This window comes from Desmodus rotundus, chromosome 7 (genome assembly GCF_022682495.2).
Source record: "Desmodus rotundus isolate HL8 chromosome 7, HLdesRot8A.1, whole genome shotgun sequence".
In the NCBI taxonomy this organism is placed as follows: Eukaryota; Metazoa; Chordata; class Mammalia; order Chiroptera; family Phyllostomidae; genus Desmodus; species Desmodus rotundus.
The window spans coordinates 70,782,297-70,803,123 of NC_071393.1; the positions used below are offsets into that span (position 1 = coordinate 70,782,297).

The window sequence follows — 20,827 nt, forward strand, 5'->3', positions numbered from 1 at the left end:
TGGTTGGTGCTGTTCCTCATCCCTTTGGCAGTTCTGAAGCTTCAAAATATGTGTGTAAAAGTAAGTTTGCACTCTCTGGCTTCATCTGAGATGCAGGCATACTTTTTGCATGAATGTGGACTCAATATATCGTTTTTACTATTCAGTTTAAAATTACTGACTCCCTCTTTCAAGCTTCCTTTAATTTGTATAGTGTGCTACTCAATACATTCAAACTATTTTTAAAATTTTTTATTGGCTATGGTTCTTAATTCTGATAAGCACACTATTCTAAAGTTTATAATGTTAGGAAAATTATGATGTCATTAGTTTGTTTTTTAAAATATTTCCCTCTCTTCCCTCATAAAATAAATGACCTAAGTTTCTTATGTCTTACAGTATTGTTCCTCTTCTTTTTTAAAAAAGAGTCTTTGCTTTATGACTTTAGCAATGAGTTTGCATGTTGTTGGTTATGAGGTCTGTAATTTTCCATAGGATAACTCTTTTGATTATGCTGTCTGGCCATTTAGAGATTAATAGTTTTATCCTCACAAGGGTATGAGAGTTAGCAGTATAACATCTTAGCAATGACCAGGTACAGGTACATCTGGAGAAGGTGCTCTTGTTTCCTTGAAACATTGGGGGCATCATGGGTAATCTAAACGATTGTGTCTGCCATTTCTATGTGGTAACTGAGTGGCAAACCAGAGAGAGCAAGTACCCTCAGAGAAGGTGGTGAAATGCATGAGCACTTCCCTGGTCCCTCTGATTCACCAGGCCTTAGAATTAAGTTAGGACAACTGAGTGAGTTTAGTAGGTACATTACCATCTATTGAACACTATTGTTGCAGTAATTTATTCTTTTACAATAAGATTACTTGCTGTTTCATATTCCCAATGTGTGTACCATTCATCCATGGTAATTTCCCTCAGAAATGATTGAGTCCAACTTAAGTTTATATGAAGTAAATGCGTAAGCCTGATTTGGTTCTCAATATTACTACAGCTTTAACAAAATAAATAACAAAATAGCTGTGGAAGGTATTTGCTCTATAGAATCACACAAGAAACCTTTAACATAGTAAACTCAAATAATATTATCACTTTCTAGACATGAAGACACTGAATTTGAAAAGTTCCATAGGTTGCCCAGGTCGCAGAGCTAGTTGTGCACATAGGGCTGAACGGGCTTTCTCAGGTGATGATGCTCATTTAGGGTTCCAAATGCGGCCTCTCCACTTGCAGTGCCAATGCATTTACAAATGGCTGTACGTATGTAAATGTTACTATAAGCATGCGGTTATGGGACTAAAAATAGGAAATAATTAAAATAATTGTGCTTCATTATTCCTTTGTGGACTCAGTACTATACTTAAGTGAGAAAGATATAATTTCTTTATATCTTTTCACAGTATTTACTAGTGTTTTTCTTATCTGTCAGCGTTCTTACCGTACTGAACTTGATAAAGAACATAACAATCTAAAAAAAAGTGGGTAAGCCAAAAATCATCTCAGAACCTGAATGATGTGAATCTATGGTCTGTGTTTATTCTATTAACTAGATAATTATCCAATATGCATTTTCGATTGTGTTTGTATGGACCAGACCTTAAGTTAATTTGCTAAATATCTGGGAATTATTCCACTGAAGGACTTCAATGAATTGATTCCTAAGCAACAACTGACATAGCTTCAGGCCACAGCAGCAATTCCCAGCCTTTTTCATCTCATGGCACACATAAGCTAATTACTAAAATTCTGTGACACACCAAAAAATATATTTTTTGCCAATCTGACCAAAAAAATCATAATTTTGATTCATTCACACTGGACAGCTATTGTTGTGTTGGATGTTGTCATTTTTTTATTTGACGACCAAAGGGAAAAGAAGTCAGTGCCCCTGACTATATAGTCAGGTACTGTATGTTTTAAAAATTCTTGTGGCACACCAGTTGAAAATCACTGGTCTAGAAACTCCCATGCCTCCATTGCAGAGGAGAGAGAGTATTGCCCACTTGGGTTTCATGTGCCTGCAGTCAGTCAACAGTGAGGCCAGAATCTCCTGCCTCAATTTTCAAAGAATGTGACCTGACATAGCATCCCTTATTTGAAGCCTCCTATAGCCTCTTCTTCTATAACAGTTCCCTGAGATAAGGTCAATTTAATTTACCTTGGATTTAATGAGACACATTTTGGAACAAAAATTCATATATAAATGTATATATATGAGTATATGCAGGATCTGGCAGAAGTAAGGCTAGCTTGAGGGTGATTGGTAGGGTATGTGAGTGTCTCACATGAGATGGACAGCAATTTGAACATTTCACCTAAAATGTGGTATGGTGCCCTGGCTGGTGTGACTCAGTGGATTGAGGGCTGGCCTGTAAACCAAAGTATCATCACCGGTTGGATTCCCGGTCAGGGCACACGCCTGGGTTGCTGGCCAGGTCCCCAGTGGGGGCATACAAGGAGCAACCACACGTTGATGTTTCTTCTCCCTCTATTTCTCCCTCCCTTTCCTTCTCTCTAAAAATAAATAAATAAAATCTAAAAAACATGTCATATGGTGTGCTTGAGTCTGATCTTGTTGTGTTATAGGATTACATGCTTATGATTTTGTAATAAAATATTTTATAATAAAAAGGGGTGTTATTTGTGCAGGACCTGCATATTTTCTTAAGTTTCTCTCAATTGTCCATCATTTTACCTATATTTCTGTGAAGTGGACATACATTTTTTAGCAGTTGATGAGAATTATTTTAGAAAGGTCTAGAATTCAGAGATGGTTTCTTGGCTGAAAGTTATTTTTATCGACATTGTTGAAGTCTTTGAATCTGACCTGCCTTCACTAAGCCCTCCATATACGTATGGTTAAAATACTTACCTGCAAGAGGTAAATATCTTCTTTTCTGATCGTCTTTGTTGTGTCCCCCCGCAAATGGGCTTTCCAAAGCTAATTTATCCGCAAATAGACATATGCTAGATCTGTACTTGTTAATTTACCTTGGAAAAATTAGGTCATCTTCAAATCTGGCAACATGGCTCACAAACTTGGCAAAATGGTCTAATTAAAAGCTTTTCATAGATTTATAAAAAGGAAATGATTACTATCAGTCATGTCTCCATTGTCATGAATTCTGTGTATATAGGTGTATGTCCCTTCTCATGTTGCATTAAAAGTATGTTGACTGTCTGCTAACGGTTCATCTCTTTTCTTTTGCAGCCTCCAAGTCTGTTATAAATAGTATGCTACGGGACCCTTCTCAGATTCCAGATGGAGTTCTAGCAAATCAGGTCTATCAGGTATTAATCACAGCTGTCTATTTTCAGTGGCAATGCTGTTATCTGCCTAGCAGAGTAAAGGATTTTAAACCTCATTTAATTACTGTCATCATAAACTATCACTGAGGTCAGGGTGTGCTATAAATGGCAATGCGATGTTTGTGAGAAGAGCGTTTTACTTTTTAATAGCTTGCTTTTATAGTGAATAAAAACCATGCACTTTTTGTTTTCTGTGATTAAATCTGAAATGCCTTTTAATAGCTTCTAAAAAAAATTAAGGAAAAAATTTTCGGATACAGCTTTTAGGATACTGTTTAACTGTAGTAGTGTCTGTAGTCACCGCACCCCAGACCCCTCCTCTTCTCTCTCTGCAGTGCATTGTGAACGACTGCTGTTATGGACCGCTGGTGGACTGCATCAAACAGTATCCTTTCCCATAAAATTTTAGGTGCACAATTGACGAGCTTAGTGTCAGTGGAGGAGATGTGTCTAGCTTTAACGTGACATAAAGTTCTGCTTCACAAAACACATTTCATACTCTTCTATTTTACATTCAATCAGCTGGAGGGTCACTGCAGACCATTCTTTCCTACAGCTTAAGAAAAACCAGATAGGCCACGGGAAGATGTCAATTCAGCAGCTGCGCATTCACATGCTTATTTCAAACTGCCTGGTTTTCAATGAGTTTGAAGGTACAGAGTCATTAGGCAGGTAACATACTGCCTTGGAATGTATCTAACCATTCCAATGAACATTTTTTAAAATAGAACAAATTTTCTATTTAAAATGAGCCGAATTCAGTTGAGTTTGCTAGAATAAATTTTGCCTGAAGTTGAAGGATGACGTGATTAAAATGTCGCCAGAGACCATCACATTTTAAAGGGCAGTAGACTCTTATTGCATAAATGCTGATTACAATCTGAGTGTCATTTAGATCCCTAATAAACATTTTTAGAGAAACCAACTTAATTTTTTCCCTCCGGACTGATTTTTTTTTTACTACTGACTTGAGAGAGAGAGAGAGAGAGAGAGAGAGAGAGAGAACTATCGATTTGTTGTGCCACTTACTTATGCATTCATTCGTTGCTTCTTGTATGTGCCCTGACCAGAGATCAAACCCACAACCTTGGCACAATGGGATGATGCTCCATCCAACAGAGCTACCTGGCCAGGGCCCCTAAGGACTGAATTTAAGGCTATAAAAACATGGCCAGTCATTCATTAAAGACTTTGAGATTACTAGAGTTAATGCTTACTTCTTAATACAGGATTTGCATGGATAGTAATGACTTCATGGCACAGGTCATTATTCATCAATACAGTTAGTAGCATTGTGGCCACACTAAGAATTTCAACATAATCCTTAGTTAAAAATGCTATTTAAAGAGTAATTTCAAAAAATTATATCTGAGTCCATGAGTCTCACATTTCTTGAATAGAACATGCCCTTCCTGGTATAGGTTTTGTTGGTATAGGTGGCACTGTGACAGTTGTGACTTGGCGACCAGTCAGGAGGCGTTTTTGGAAGCCCTTGCTAGTCGAGTGTATGTGTGCACGTGCATGCGTGTTTATCATTCCACCTCGTTTTACAAAGGCTTAGAGTTAGCAAACTTTTTGTTAAAAAAAAAATCACTTGTTTTTGTTCATAAAGATTAACCTTTAAAAATAATCTTTTAACAGAGCCCCCTTGTAAGAATAGTCTCTGTCTACATTATAGCCCTTGATGTATTTATTCTCCAAGTCTGTTCCCCCATCCTAACCTAATAAAATCACAACATTGTGATAAGCTTACCTTTTTATTAGATCAAAGTAAAGGTATACTTCTCCCTTCAGTGTAAAATTAATGGTAGTGTCAGAAGGTGTGGGAATGCCACCCTGAAGTTGCTACAGCCATAAAGTTTACCACATTCCTATAACAACTAACACCATTTCAGAGTATGTGGGGCGGAATTACATGTTAATTTTCAAGCATATAAAATAGTTAAAAATCAATTGAAAGTTAAGGTTTTAAAAGCATTATGTCTTTTGAAGGATTGCATATTGATTTTATATATAACTATCTAATTATATATGCATGGACTAAAGTATGAAGTCAACTGCTTTGTAAATGCCAGGAGGCTATTTTTCAGTAATAGTTGAGATGCTTACGGGAAACCAGATTGCTGTATTGCTGGCGAAGAAAATGGCTTGTGAGGTTATTTACAAGTTTTGCCCCATGGTCACTGCCATACATCAATAATAGGTATTATTATAGACAAAGTCTAAGTGTCCTGCTTATGGAACATTATAAATTCTGTTTGGAGTATTTCCCTTACATTTTTGCCATCATTCATTTTCCTTTTTTCGCTGTGTTATTGCCAGTAGAATTTAATGTAGTACATGATTTCAATTGATAAAGATAATGATGTATGTCTATAAATTGCATTCACTGACTAGATTATAATTTTGTAGTTTCATTATTGTGCCTATTGCCAGTAAAATTTCTGTTTTTACTAGCTTTATTTTCTAGACCTTTTTATTTTAAATATGGCTTATATCAAGCAAAGAAAAACCAAGAAGTGGAATTTTCCAAAATTTTAAATTGGTAATTGCTTTTACCATGCAAAATAAAATAGGCTGGGAAGTTTATAGAGAACTGATTTTTATCTTTGCATTGAGGTAGTAGCAGTTTTATATAATGTAAATACACTCGCATAGATGTCTCTTAGACTGATCAATAGGAATTATTTTATTTCACACTGAATCAAAATTGCTAGATTTCTATGTGAGTGAAAATGCTATTTTTGTGCTGTTTTGATGATTTGTTACTGTTTACAGCACTTACCCTCAGTAAAGTACATCATTTTGTGAGAAAGAAAGCACACATTTAGTAAATCGAATATGTACAAAACTTTTTTACTCCATTATGGAAATGTTACAAATAGACATTTGTATAAGTAGAATAAAGTAAATTGGTCATTTACTAATAAGACACCAAAAAAGCACAGTAGCAAAGAAACTATAAATTGTCATTGTACTTTCTTTTTCTTTCTGTGTCTTCTATTTTTTTTCCTACATAGCCAGGCTACCCACACCTTTCCTACCACAAGTCATATTCACTGACACAGAAGGTGTGAGAAAGCAGCCACCTCAACTTTCCAGAGTGTGACTTCAGGACACAGCTATTAGACAAAGACCTAAGTAGAGAAGCAAGGAAAGATAATGATGCAGGAAGCTTAAAATGCTGTGGGTTTCATTTCTGTACCATAAGTAACCTCTGTTTCATGATTCAACATTTTAGATGTAAATAATTTACAACAATAAAAGTGAGAGCACATCTATGTGGAATAGAAGTAAATAATTTAGTTCTGAAATATGGTATGCCCCTAGTAATGAGACATCATTGAGAGGTATTCATCAAATGTCTTCAGTGGACTCTGCAAATGTGTGAAATTTTGTGATATAAAAATGAGTTTCCTTTATTTTGTTTCCATTAAAAAATTAAATAAATGTTGCCATGTGGGTTGGAGTGGTGGGAGGAAACAGGAGGAAAATGCACTAATGATGACTTAGGGTTCATTTTAATGGTTGGCATAAGTGACCACATCTTCTCTGGAATTCTAAGCTATATTCACCTGTATGTGTTTATAAAAGATAGGATAATTTGCTAGGATTTTTTTTTTTTTTTTTTTTTTACAAATAATGTATCAGCTTTATTTGATTTAAATTGAACTTTTGCAGAACACGATCAGAATGAAAGTCTCTGGTAAGCCAAGAAATGATATGACCAGGTTGGCATTATCAGTGAAATGGAGAATTAGATCATGTGACCAAATGCTTTGGACAGAATTAAAGTACCAGAATAGGATAACGCTCCTTTTCATACTTTGCACAATCCCATCCTTTTGGAAAATACAGCAGAATTTCAAGCCTCATTCCTGATTTCAATATTTACTATCCATGGGACCTTCAGCAGGTTCCTCAGCCTTCCTGAACCTTGCTTTCATTAACTGTAAAAATGAGACTACCCACTGAGGTGTTCTTATGAAGATTAAATAAGACGATAGTACCCCAGAGTGTTTACAGCATAAAAGATTAGTATATTGCATTTAAGAAATATTAGCTAGTGTCAATTATTTTACATAATTAAGTTTAATACATTTTAGAAGCTGTATGGAGGTCATAAATACAGGAATTGCACAGATCTTATCTGATCCTCTGCTTTGCCACATGTTAACCATATGACCCTGTACAGATTCCTTTCTAAGCCTCAGTTTTCTTATCTGTAAAATAATGATGATGATAACTGTAAGGATGAAATAACATATATAGAACACTTATCAGTGTGTCTGCCTCATAGTAAGCACTCAAAAATGTATGTATGCCTGTGTGTATCTGTTTTATGCATATTATAATATGGGTAGACTTGCACACACATGAAAAGAAGACTTGAAACAGCCCCGTACACACTCCCTAACCTACAGTCCTTTCAAAGATGTCTTTCTTTCACGTTATATGTAATTCTCAACACATCAGTTGTTTGGCTTCCCAAGTCAGAGGAGACTGCCAACAGTATGTTGGAAGTGATGCAGGAACTGCTAAAGGCTGGCTCTGTGCAAGTATGAGTTCACAGAAGACTTATGGAACTCAATAAGACTGGAAGCTCTTTCAGGGTAAAGGCTTTTTGGTATTTTTTACTGCACTTAGTAGGTGCTTAATAAATGTGTGCTAAATTGATTTGAGAGATTTTTAATAGAGCATCAAGGATGTTTAAAATGACTATCCCTCTTTTCAAAACAAGATAAACTACATATATATCCATTTACAAATCTTTGTTTGCCAGAATGCATATAAACATTAAAGAAAACTGTTGTTAAATCATTTAAAGTGAAGGGGCTATATAGAAATCTCACAGATATAGGCTAGAGGTGGAAATAGTTGCTATAATTACATCTTATTTTCCTTTTCATCTTGAAGTAGAGACCTGGTATTAGCGTTTTCCTAATAGCATCTTTTCCTAACTCTACGTGTGTCACCACCCTTAACGAGCGCCTCCCAGTGCCATCGGCTATGAGCACGAAGTCCTGCTGAGAGACTTGCTTCTCGAGAAAAACCTGTCCTTCCTGGGTAAGTATTGCTGACATCCTCTCTAGCTGGTCATATCTCCATGAGTGCTTAAATATATATGTTTTTAAATCTTCCCCTTGCAGTTATGTACTAAAGGAAGAGTGAATGGTGATTGATGCTGTACATGTTATCTTTTATTGATTTAGAATTGAGCAGGAACTCGGTTGCCTAATCCCCTATATGTACAGCACATGCACAGGCTTGAAATTAATATTTTATAGAATAGGTGGCTGAAAAAATGCTTTAATATCTTTTACAGTATTACTTTTGGTGTCATGAGATATTAACCATAATCTAGGCTTTATGGGAGAAAGAAACAAAAAAAATTTTGTCTGTAAAATGCTTTATGTATTAAAAAGAATGGTTAGAAAAATTCATGTTAGGTGTGTTTGTCTTGTATATGGAATCAGGCGGTACTTTTACTTGAAATCCAAATATCAAGCTTTTATTACTTTCATGTCAAACATTAATTGTCATCATAGATTTAGTATGATTTTTAAAAATCTTACATGTATGCAGGTGTTTGCATGCCAGTCTGGAACCTTATTACAGACTGTTATTTCTTTCACTATCTCTGATGCATTAGAAATTAAGCCTCAAAGGGCATACATGTGATAACTGATCACAGAAGCCATAAAGCACTCTAGGATGATTTAATTCCTTTTTTCCATTTTAGATGTGATGTTTTGTAAAGGTACTATACAAATCATATTATTGTACACATCTGTTCTATGTAGATATTTGTCTGCCTCGTGCGGCTTTTTTTAGCTTAAAAAATAAAAGAATATTGGATTACATAATTTTCATTTGAAAATGGACAGAGAATTGGCCAAGGAAAGTCAAATGAATGGCTTTACCTCAACTTGTAGAAGGATGTTGAATACAGTCCTGCAAGAAATCTGGTTTAAGTCTTAGTATTCAGTGTTTTTATTAACAAACTAGAGAATTGAGTTGAATGTGTTATAAGGTTATTGATAACTTGAAGTGGGAGATATAAATATTCTCTAGCTAGGGTTAAAGGAAGTTGATAAATTAGCAAAGTGGCCACAAATTACTGAATTAAATTTCATTATGTAAAAGCAGCAAGTTTTTTTCATATAGAAGGTCAATTGAAATGTTCAGCCTATGGAAAGAGGGTAAATTAGATAGAAATTGCCTTTTAAAATTTAATCAAAAATAGAAAGTATAATGGATTGGAACCAGTTGTAATAGATGACTCATGATGTGCCATGATGTGTTTTAGAACTAGAGATCGCAGAGTGTTATGAAATATCTGATCAAATTGATCACTCAGATGTTGGCCAGCATGGCATGGCCACATCTATCTTATTGTTTTAAACTACCAACTAGGCAGTCATATTTTCAGGACTGCTTGCTGTTACTCTCTTGGCACCATCCGCGTATGCGTAGTCAGGCCCTTAACACCATTTCTTTGCTTAGCCTAGCTTTTCTCTGCTTTCTTCTTGAGGATGGAAGACCAAGGGCTTAAACATGGTCTAAACTTGGTCCCAGGGTTTCTACTCCCTAGATGCTGGGAACTGAGTATATTAAACTGGCTTGACCACGGCTGACAAAGGCAGTGCAGAAACAGCCAGGGAGTCATACCACTCACCTACGGTCCCATTACCACTCATGGGTCCCATCTTTTCCTCTGTGTGCTATAGGATCTACAGGTAATCATTTTGTTGAAGCCTGCCCAAAGGTGATACTTAACTGATCTTTAAAACATAAATGAGTTGTCAGATGTTTTAGCTGACTCCATGTAACCTCAGTCCTGTTTTAAAGCATTTCCTCATCAGCAAACAACAAAATTGATAATTTATTATATGTATTTTAAGCATTTTAATGTAGTTCTGAATTCATATATGTTTACTTATGGTTAAAACATCAAAAATTCAAAGCTTTGTATGAAATATTGTTCTGAGGTTTTCCTTGTACCTTGGAAATACCCCTTCACAATGATTAATTAGATTGAAAGTACTGTGCCAGGTAAATTCAGATAGATCATCATTTTAAGTCCAACTGTGGAAAAATATTGGTATATAAATAGACCATTAATGTGATCTTATGTTTTCTTTGTTTACATGTGTACATCTTGAATTTTATTGCAGAGACATTGCAAACATGTTTGTTTTACTTTGATTCTTTTATAAGCAAAAATACAATCTATCTTTCTTCCCTTTCTCCCTTCCTCTCTGGGCTTCTAATCTAGACTACTTTCAAAAGGCAAGGATTCTTACTGCTTGTACGTAACCCTTCTTAAGAATTATGATGCCTCTGAAATTTTTTATCTCATTTAAAATTCTCCACCTATTGCGCTCTATATGTCATTTTATAAAGTAAATATTTTATGTGACCTCTTTTATCAATGGAAGAGAAAAAGAAAATAAATTACCATATCTTAACCCTAATAATTTCTTAAATTTCCTTGATTTATAACCAGGTACTGAGCAGTTGCTATGGCACAAGATTTAACCAGGCACTACTGGAAAGAACTAAAGCAAACCCCTTATCTTTGACAATTGGGGTGTACTCATAGACCTATCCTATCTTGTAAATCTACTCATTTTGTGCATCTATAAGTAGGTATATTAAGAGAAGTCAAAGTTGAATAAATGACTTTAGCTTCTCCAACTAAAAATATATATTTTATTCCTATATTCATTCATTTATTCCAAAAATAAGATATGGGATCAGGTACCATTTCAATGTAAGATATGGAGTCGGGCACTATTCTAGACCTAGACATAAGTCACAGGAAGTCCTTGCATTTGTGGAGTTATGGTCTAGTAGGGAAACAGGCTACAAACAAGTGAATATAGATAACTTCTGGCAATTTCTTAGAACTCTTATAATTCTTTTATTCATTATTATGCATTCTTGTCAACAAACATTTATTTGGTGTGCTGCCCACATACCAGGAACTACCCGAGTTAGCGTGAAGATGGCGGTAAACACTGCGTGCCGTCTGGGTGCTCACGGCCATGCTCCTATTTCCATGCTCATCCCAATAAGAACGCAGCTCCATCTCTAGCGCATCTTAGTAGGTGCTCACTTGACTTCTTGATAATGAAAATAAGTACATTCAAGGCTGTTGTGCTACTTTTATTAAACTTTTGAAAGAAAGGTACAGATTGCACTAAAAATCAATAGCTATCCTTTACATATGTAGGAAGTGCTACTGCTTCATAAGCTACTTTTCCTGAAGTGGGGATGGAATTTTACTCATTCATCTGCTCTATCTCACCAGCACCTTCCTGCCACCATGTGCTTCTAGGATGGCGAGTTGGGCTCATTAGCTTGACTATGTTCCCACTAAGCCAACTAGCCACTCTTTCTTTTGTTGGTTCGGCAAGAAGATATATATCTTTTAAGTTCTTGCTATGGGTAGGCACCATTAGGGATAAAAAAAAAAAAAAAATTGAATCAAACATGGAGCCTTCTGGAAAATTTCCAGATAAGTTTAAGTACATATCTGCTCTTTCCAAGAATAGTTAATTTAGAATTAAGATTTATTGATCAACATTTAAACTGTCGGAGTGAAGAACCTGCTGCCCTCTCCCAGGTTGGATGAGCAAAGAACCTTTAAATGGTAAATGACCAATGGACGTTGTGATTGTCCTTACCCCCGCTGCTAAGGGGCTGTTCCGTTTCTGTGTCAGGGAACTAGAAGATGTATTTTATCTACTGATGGAGCTGTTTCAATTTGTATCTTTCAAGTGATTAAGAAGACTCTGTTTTGTTATATCCTTTCCCTCTCACTCCCCCTCCACTTTGGGGGTTGTTGGGGGAAGAGCCTTGGACAAAAGGCAAAGGAGGGAAGGTAAGTAATGACAATGAGAAGACACCAAGACTGTTTGTACTGTTAGGGAGAGTACAAAACAGTGTATATACCAAAGACTGCAGATAAACTGTTCATCCTCCATGGGTTGGTTGGCATATCCCCAGGTCAGAGGACTTTCATAGTGACTGCCACAACCACTGTCTTGTTAAGTTTGCCTTAATAAGGATGGCTCTGGACATACAGTCATTCCTCGGTACTCATAGGCTTCAGCACTTGTCAAACCCAGTAATCAATGCATTTTGACGAGAAAAAATGCTTCATCAGTCGGCATTTGCTTGCCACTTGTCAGAATGAATTAACAATGAGTACTGAGTTACGACTGTATTTTATTCCTTGCAATGAATGTTGCCCTGTGAGTAGAAGCTAATAGTTATTTTGATTGACGCCTGAGAGGCATTTACTTTATCCCTGTCTTACCTCCCATGTTTGGTCTTGCCTTATGACAGACAAAGCAGCAGATTTTACATGGATGCTTTTGTGGGACTCCAAGAGGGTATATACTCAGTGAGCCAAATAGGCTTAGTGAAGGACATCCCTTACTGGAGGGAATTAGGATCTTTGTTACTGAGAGTTCATCTGCTCCTGCTACTTTATTCCCCTCTTGAAGCAACAGTGCTCTCCTGGGGCACTCTGATTATGATATGACAAACGGGATTATGGCTTCAGGTGAGGAATAGGCAGCAGGAACAGATGAGATCAAGAATACTAAGACTGTGCTTGCATGCAGATGTTAGCAGTAGAAAACAAGAGACTAGAAATAAAACATGACTATATAGGCTAAAGGGAACAGCGATGGCTGGGCATTTACTTCATAAGGCATTCACTTTGTGAATTCCGATCTATCTGAAGATTAAAAATCAGATGCAGTTTTCAGGTTAACAGGAATGTGATATTGGGGGTGGAATGTGGGGAATTTAGGTCCTATTCTTCCCTTCCTGAAGAAATTGTCATGATGAGGGACCATCTTTCCTAAATCCCTTCATTAAACTCGCTTGTGTGTGCTTCTCCGTGGGACCAAGAGAAGAGACCTATGGACGACGTGCCGGAAGACAACCTGCTCTCTGTAACTCTGCAGACAGGTTACCCTGTCCGCTCATTATGGGAGTCTTCCTGCTCTGGGCCCACAGCTCTTTCCTCACCATCGCTCTGGTTTGAAAACTCATGTTGCTGATCATCTGCCTTCCTGGCTACTCATTATGTATTAGGACTATTTTGGTTAGGCAGAAATCTAAGCAAACTAGATTAGACACACACAAAAGGAGAATTTATTGGTTCAGCCATGTACCTAGGAAATCCAAGAAAGAGAATTTTGTATCTGGTGTGTCTAGCATCCAGAAGACAAAGCAATGTTGTCAATGTCTCCTCTTTTTATCCCTTTCATGTTCTGATTTTTTCAGTGTTGGCTTCAATTCATAGGCAATAAATATAATCCCTGGCCATTGCTACTGTGTTTACTCCTTAGAATTTGTAACCCCAGATTAAAATCGGTGATTTTCTTCTGTCCCATTACGAATCTCAGAAAGGGCTCCAATCAGCTAGTCTGTTATGTTCACCCCTGTGGCCGCTGCTTCAGGGTCACTGACTGACTGTCCACCAAAGTCACATTGGGAGAGTGGGGTAGCAATGCCAGAAAAGATGGGGTACAGGAAGGAAAAATCAAATATCTCACTCATCCCACAGAACACTAGCTACAGGTTCAAGCTTCTCTCCCTATAACCAACGGCACTGGAGACAAACCTGTTACTGCTATTGGAGGATCGTCTCCTTGGTTCTCTGTGTGTGTGTGTGCGTGTGCGTGCGTGCAGGGTCCTTTATGTCTCAGAATAGCCAGTGCTCCCCCCAACTGAAATTAGTTCTGGGACAGATGGAGCTGGCCCTGCAGAAGGGTCTGACATCAGAGACCACAACTAATACAACTGGGGCAGACAAAGGCTCACATTCAGCCATTGCTCAGACTTTTGGAGTTAAAGGGCTCCAGTGGCCATCTAGCCCCCTTGTTTTGTTTAGAGGAAACTGGCCCCAGGCTTTGCATCACAGCTTGTGCCCTCCTAACAACTTGCCCTGTTTCCTTTCCGCTCTGCTGTGCTGATGTATCCTTTCTTTTATGGCATCAAAGGAGCTGAGATGGATGTGGTGTAAAACATAGACAAGATTTACTTTGGCTGTTGAAATTCAGGTCCTGTGTCTTCACAGCCACCAGTGGGGGAATCAGCCTACCCAGCCTGACTTTGCATTGTCCCAGTTCCCTGACTTCCCATTTGGTTCCTATCTTTAGGGCACTTCAGTTTTCACTAGTATCATCCCAGTCCCCTGAAGATATAAGCAAAGGACAAGGTCAGAGCGATCAGTTGTATTCCTTATTAGTGTCCTTGGTAAGAGGCTTGGGGGGAAGTGGTTGAAATTAATGGCTGTAGTGAAATTTTGGATTCTCTAAAGATTTCGTTTATCTGTGCTGTTGGTCTCCCCATTAAATGCATATCTGTTCTGTGTACTTTTGCACATGGCTTGCATATCATAGTAACATTTACTACTGAAACTTTGAAAACTTCTTAAATTGAATAGAAAGACTGTGAAACTTTCTATTAAAGAATATAAAAATATGGAATACAAAGGTTATACCACCAAGTATTGAATGAGACAGTATTTGGGGAAAAGTAGCAGAAAAAAAACCCAAAGAATTTTGAGTAGAAAAGATATATTATAGTTTTCATTTGTATTGATTTATGTATCTTTTGCCCTTCCTTGATTTACAAAAAATATTATAGGTGTTAAAAATATTATAGGTGTATGATGTATTAGGTAAAATACATCATAAATGTATTTTAACCTAATATTTAGAAACCTTTTGACAAATTCATAGATAAAATGCCATGCAAAAATGTTACTTTTTGTTTTCAGATGTTGTAATCTGGAATTTTACATAATTTCTCTAAGATTAACTCTGTTTCTTATATTTAAAGCCTTTTAATAAAACAAACAAGAGAAAACTTCAAACTTTTTCTTAGTAGTCTTCATGCCCTCCTGTGATTCTTAAGTATATGTTAACTAGTTTCAGATGTGTTTTGTTCTCTGACTCAAAGTCAGCCTTTTATTTTTAAAAATGTAATTGTGTAATTAGCACTTAATTGCTTTGGATATTTTGGGTATTTAGAGGAGAGAGTAATTAAAAGGCCAGAGAAATTAAACTTTCACAGTGTTCTTTAAGTACATGTAATTTCTTTTTTAAAATGTCCTTTAAAGGCAGGACAGGCAACCAAAAAAAAAAATGAAGACCTGGGGTATTTTTACAAGTTTAACATCTGTTTTATCTGTGGATGCAGTTGTATTGTTTTTTTTTTTTTTTTTTTTTTTTTTTAATTCAGTTGGGAAACAGAGCATCTAGAAATCCAGAGACTGTGTAGCTTATCACTTCAGACAGGTGCTATCTCAATAGTAACATCCAACAGATGGCCATCACCTCTCCTGTGCCTCGGGATCCTGTCAGAAGAAAATAAGAATTTTTTCCTCACTTCATAAATATTGCATATGATGAAATTTAAATATTTGCCATAAGTAAGAGTGGTGTATGGTTGATGGGGACAAACCAGAACTGGGTGGTGTTGGATGCTTGCCTGTCTCTTTCACTGTTTTAGAGGCCTAGGTCTTGGTGGATCACTCCACTTCTATCGGTCACTTTTACCTTGTGTAAATTGGAGTGTTGGACCAGTAATCTCTAAAACTTCACAAGTTCAGAAATACTGTTTCACGAGGCTCACATTAACTAAAAGTCCCATATTTTGTGGATCTGGAGACTAACAAGGCTGCTTTTCCAGCGAGGATATTCTTATATTAATTTTGATAATGAACACTTGAACTATGACATTAATAAGCTGGGCAGTTATGAGATATAGTGGATGTTTTTATTTTTAAAGATTTTATTTATTTATTTTCAGAGACAGGAGAAAGGAGGGAGAAAGAGAGGGAGAGAAACATCAATGTGTGGTTGCCTCTCACACACCCCCTATTGGGGACCTGGCCGCAACCCAGACATGTGCCCTGACTGGGAATCGAACTGGCAACCCTTTGGTTTGCAGGCCAGCACTCAATCCACTGACCCACACCAGCCAGGGCTTTTGGGTGTTTTTAATATGCCCCTTAAACCAAAAAGAGTTTTACTTCAGATTTGCTTTATTCACTGAATAAGAAAGGTATACAGGATTGAGAGATTGATTTCATGTTGATCCCCAACCACTTTGGGAGGCTATGCTAAAAGTGCTAAAAACATTGCCATTACTCTCCCTCCCTTTCTAACTAATACAGTTTTACTTTTTTTAAAAAATCTTGATCATTTTTTTCTTGAAGAAAACAGCATGTTACTTAAACATGCAGTTTTTCACTTGGGAAATTAAAAGAATCGTAAGTCACCACCTGGCTGAAATATGTGCAAAGAACTGCTACAAGAACCTGGATGGAATGTATGATTGTTGAGGAAAATATAAATTGCAAAATTAACTGTAGAAGAGAGAAAAATTAAATAAGTCAGTAGCCATAGAAGCAATAGGAGAAGCAACCAAAGAGCTGCCCACCACAGTAGCACCATGCCCAGACTGCTATTTGTGAGGAATTCTGCCCACACTTTAAAGAATGGATACATCCAGTGTTATGCAAATAAATACTACTGATAATAACAGTAGGGAAACTTCCCGTGAGTGTGAAGGAAAGGAGTGAAGTTTCTTTCTTTAAGATCAGGATAAATCTCAGCAGACAGCTGGGACCAAAGATGAAAGAGATCAGTGAGAGTTGCCAAATAAAACCTTGAACTCCGGGTGGGATTTGTTGTCTTTGCCTGGTTGATTCATGGGCAGTTAAGTCAGAAAATTATGAAGTCAGTGTAGATAGGCTTTGTAGAAGATATTAATATTCTTTAAAATATTCAGTTAAAATACAAGTTACACTTGTATTTTATTCAGTTATCTATTTTGAGCACTAAATATGTGCAAAGCGTGTGTTGGTGGTAAGACTGGGACAGTGGATAAGGTTTAAAAGCCTCCTGTGTGGGAGACAAGGGATTGAACTGAGAACGAGGCCGAAGAGTATGGGCTGACAACAGAGTGATAACCTCTAGATCTTAGAGTTGGAACCCTGAACCACCAAATGGTCAACCACATTTTAAATCCATACCCAATGGTTTGGATAATGATCCTAATGGTAAGGAATCTTCCATAGGGGTCAGGAAATCAGGCCACATGAATGGTGCGTACCTTAAAAATCTCCTAGTGGGATCAGTGATAGAAACTTCTCCTGGGGCCTAGACCAAGTGAGCAAGGCCCTTTGTTCATAACGGCTGCTCCTGACTCTGGCACTGTCATTTCCTCTGAACTGTGCCAAGTCATTCCCTCCTCCTTTCTTAGGAAATCTAGGGTAAAAGAAACATGAGGGTTGAAACAGTGCATAAGGCAGTGGGAGTTCAGTAAATAAAGTAAGAAGATAGCCAATACATGACACAGTATTTCCAATGTTTAGAATGACATCTATCTATCTGTCTGTCTATCTGTCTGTCTGTCTATCTATCTATCGTCTATCGTCTATCTATCGTCTGTCTATCTAAATAATATCACTACAAGCGACAGGCTTTTAGAAGCCATCCTTTGGGTAAAATTACTATTGGATCAAATTCATACTGAGAGGGAGGAAAGTGAGGTCAGGGTAGGGAAGAAAGTTTGGGTTTTTTATTTTCATATGAAGTAAGTCATGAATTTAAATTGTAGGTATTGTGCTGGAAACTTTGGTAGAGTGGCCAGGAGTGCAGCATCTGCCTTTTAAAGGGATATTAGTGTGTGCATCTGGACTGCTTGGTGACCTTTGAAATTTTGTTTTGAGTTGCTGTCAGAAACACAGTCATTTTTCTTTCTGAAATAGATTTTAACATCTGCAAAGGTTGATCAAGCTAGGATAGTTTTAATAAAATATTAATCTCTTTTTTAATGTCAACGCAGCTTTTAAAACTGTTCACCAGCTGCCTGAAACATCAGTCCAGGGCACTTGAGTTGATTATAGTAAATGCCTTTTCTGTTCAACATGCTTGTGGTCAGAGCACATTTAGAGTATAGAAATTCTTCCAGTCTCTTTCGTCTGCAGTCCAATTTTCCAAATTCTCTTGCTTTTAAAGTAAGATTATCTTAATATTATGTTTTCTTATCTCAATAGTTCACTTAAAATTTTTTATGGTTCAAGGATGAGAGATTGTTCTGAATTCTAGCATCAAGCCTTCAAAATCTGGACAGTTGAAGGATACAAACTTTTAATAAAATTTAACTTAAATATCTCCCTTAAATATGTCTTGTCATTAAAAGGTTATTTATGTGGAAAATGCTGACCTTTCAAGATGTAGAGGAGAGCGCTCTCAAACAGAGTTTCTGAACATTGGCCATGAAACCACTGTCTTGGGCTGACAAATGGATTGGAAATAAGCTACCCAACACTGGGAATGGGCCATTAATTTTAATCAAAGGTGATGCAGGAAGGCGAATGGGATGCATGACAATGTCAACAGCCCAGTAGGTGTTAAGAGACCACACAGCCTTTCTTGTTACTTGGTTGGGCCATTAGTTGAGGTTGGGTGAAGACAGAAAGCCATGTCTGGAATTGAATGACCAGGTCACTCCAAAATCTAATGGAGAACTCGTCATTTCAGAAATCACATTGTAATGCCATTAGAAGTCAAGGACAACACTGAGAAAATATCAGAGGAATTTTTTTTAAACCAAGAACATAGCTAGTTTTTTCCAACTTTGTGAAGGTCTCTGTTTTCCCATCTCTTTTCATTCTGAATGGATCATTGATATTTACACAGGATAAAGAAATCAAACAGACCTGGAAAAAAAACTCAAACTCTGTTTGCTTTTCAGAATTACATATTGTTAGTTGTAAAACACTGGTAAATGCCAGAAACAATAGCATACCAACCAATTTAAGCAGGATAATTAATTCTCTGTGGTGATCTCATTGTCCTTGTTCCTATCTTGTATCCTTGTGTATAAGTCTACTTGCACTAATAGCAACTAAACTTTGCTTTAATGAAAGTATTTGTTTTATAATTGTAAAGGACACTGTGCATGTGCTGTACAGTGTCAATATTGGCTGGTAACATTAGTGATATTCATGGTAATGAAGCCTTTTCTTTTCATCAGTAAGTACATTTCATTATTTTGAGTATTTTCAATTATAAAAAGGTAGCATATGACAGCTTAACTTGATAAAGTTAAAAACATAAAAATGCAGAAGGGACAAAAAGGCATTCTTATTATATTGGTGCTTCCAGTTAGGAAAAATATGTATAACTACATTAGTAATCTGTATACATTTTTAAGAAAGAAAAGTAATTATACTGCTGTCTCATTAATGAAATACTGTCATAAGTAATAGTATATGTTCTTCCTTAGATGAAGATCAGCTCCGTGCAAAGGGTTATGACAAAACACCAGACTTTATTTTACAAGTACCAGTTGGTAAGTTCTTAAACTCTGTCATGTATTTGTTTATAGACAAAGGGATGTGTTCTTTGCATAGATGTCTAATTTTTTTTCTTTTACTAGAAAATGTTACCATAGCAGATCAGCTTTATAATATTGTATCTAAATGGTTGAAATCATTGGAAAAATTATTTTTAAATAGCAGAAAATAATAGATGCAGAAGAAATCTATCCCTTAAAATCATTTACATGTATTTGAAAAATAAGCATGTCTTCTAAAGACATTTGGGTTGCTGTTTCAAGTTGTTTCTCTAAATATTAAATTTTTAAAATACAGTTCTGTTGAAAAGCCAAGCTCACTTTTGTTTGCTTTCACATCACTTGTCAACCCATATAGTCTCAGAATAAGAGAGGGACTTTTGAAGATGATGAAAATAAAAGGGATGTGATCATGGCACAAATGTTCCTTGTAACAAACATATACCATGTGTTGTTCTATAATTACTTCCATAGATGATGGGGAGGGCTAAGCCTCTGCTCGTTAATGTAAAGCACAGAGAGGCCTGTACAGAGCGCAGAATGTTCAATCTTCCCTTTCCTTTGCTCCATATTAGTAATGCTTTGTCCCTTAGCTGTAGAAGGGCACATAATTCACTGGATTGAAAGCAAAGCCTCATTTGGTGATGAATGTAGCCACCATGCCTACCTGCATGACCAGTTCTGGAGCTACTGGAATAGGTAAGGTCCCATTATTTTTCTCTTAAGATAAACGATACTCAGCTGAAATCTCATTAGAAAAAATATTTTGTTTAGCTGGTAAAAATGCTAGTAGCCTTTGTTTCTAGTAAATACAGAGAGTTGATTAATGTATTCATTTCAGATAATTTAAATTTCTCTGCTTTCATAATGTTGCTCCATTTTTTAAAACAAAATCTTTGCATTATGTCAAAATTAGTATATATGCCATTTTCCATTTTATAGTGATAATATTGATGTTACTCAGAATATGAATAATAAGGGGTGGTACGTACTATGATATTGACACTGACTTCTGTCCTCTTCATATGAGATTTATGCACACTGTCAGACCTTAAACAGTGTTTTATCCTCAGCTGTCTGAGGAGAATATCCAAATAATACAGGGTGAGCAAAAATAGGTTTACTG

At 36.6% G+C, this 20,827-nt stretch overlaps 1 protein-coding gene across 5 annotated transcripts in view; it reads left to right on the forward strand.

Moving 5' to 3' along the window:
* CDIN1 (CDAN1 interacting nuclease 1) overlaps nucleotides 1-20,827 on the forward strand; it is a 234,555-nt gene that overhangs the window by 104,031 nt on the left and 109,697 nt on the right. For 4 of the 5 annotated variants that reach the window (XM_024567672.3, XM_045201959.2, XM_024567671.3 and 1 more), the window contains 5 exons: nucleotides 3,203-3,282; nucleotides 3,636-3,685; nucleotides 8,300-8,367; nucleotides 19,633-19,698; nucleotides 20,295-20,400. In XM_024567672.3, the coding sequence (XP_024423440.1) occupies nucleotides 3,203-3,282; nucleotides 3,636-3,685; nucleotides 8,300-8,367; nucleotides 19,633-19,698; nucleotides 20,295-20,400 (370 nt within the window). The remainder of the gene's footprint in view (nucleotides 1-3,202; nucleotides 3,283-3,635; nucleotides 3,686-8,299; nucleotides 8,368-19,632; nucleotides 19,699-20,294; nucleotides 20,401-20,827) is intronic. The other variant, XM_053928953.1, reaches the window with a different exon arrangement.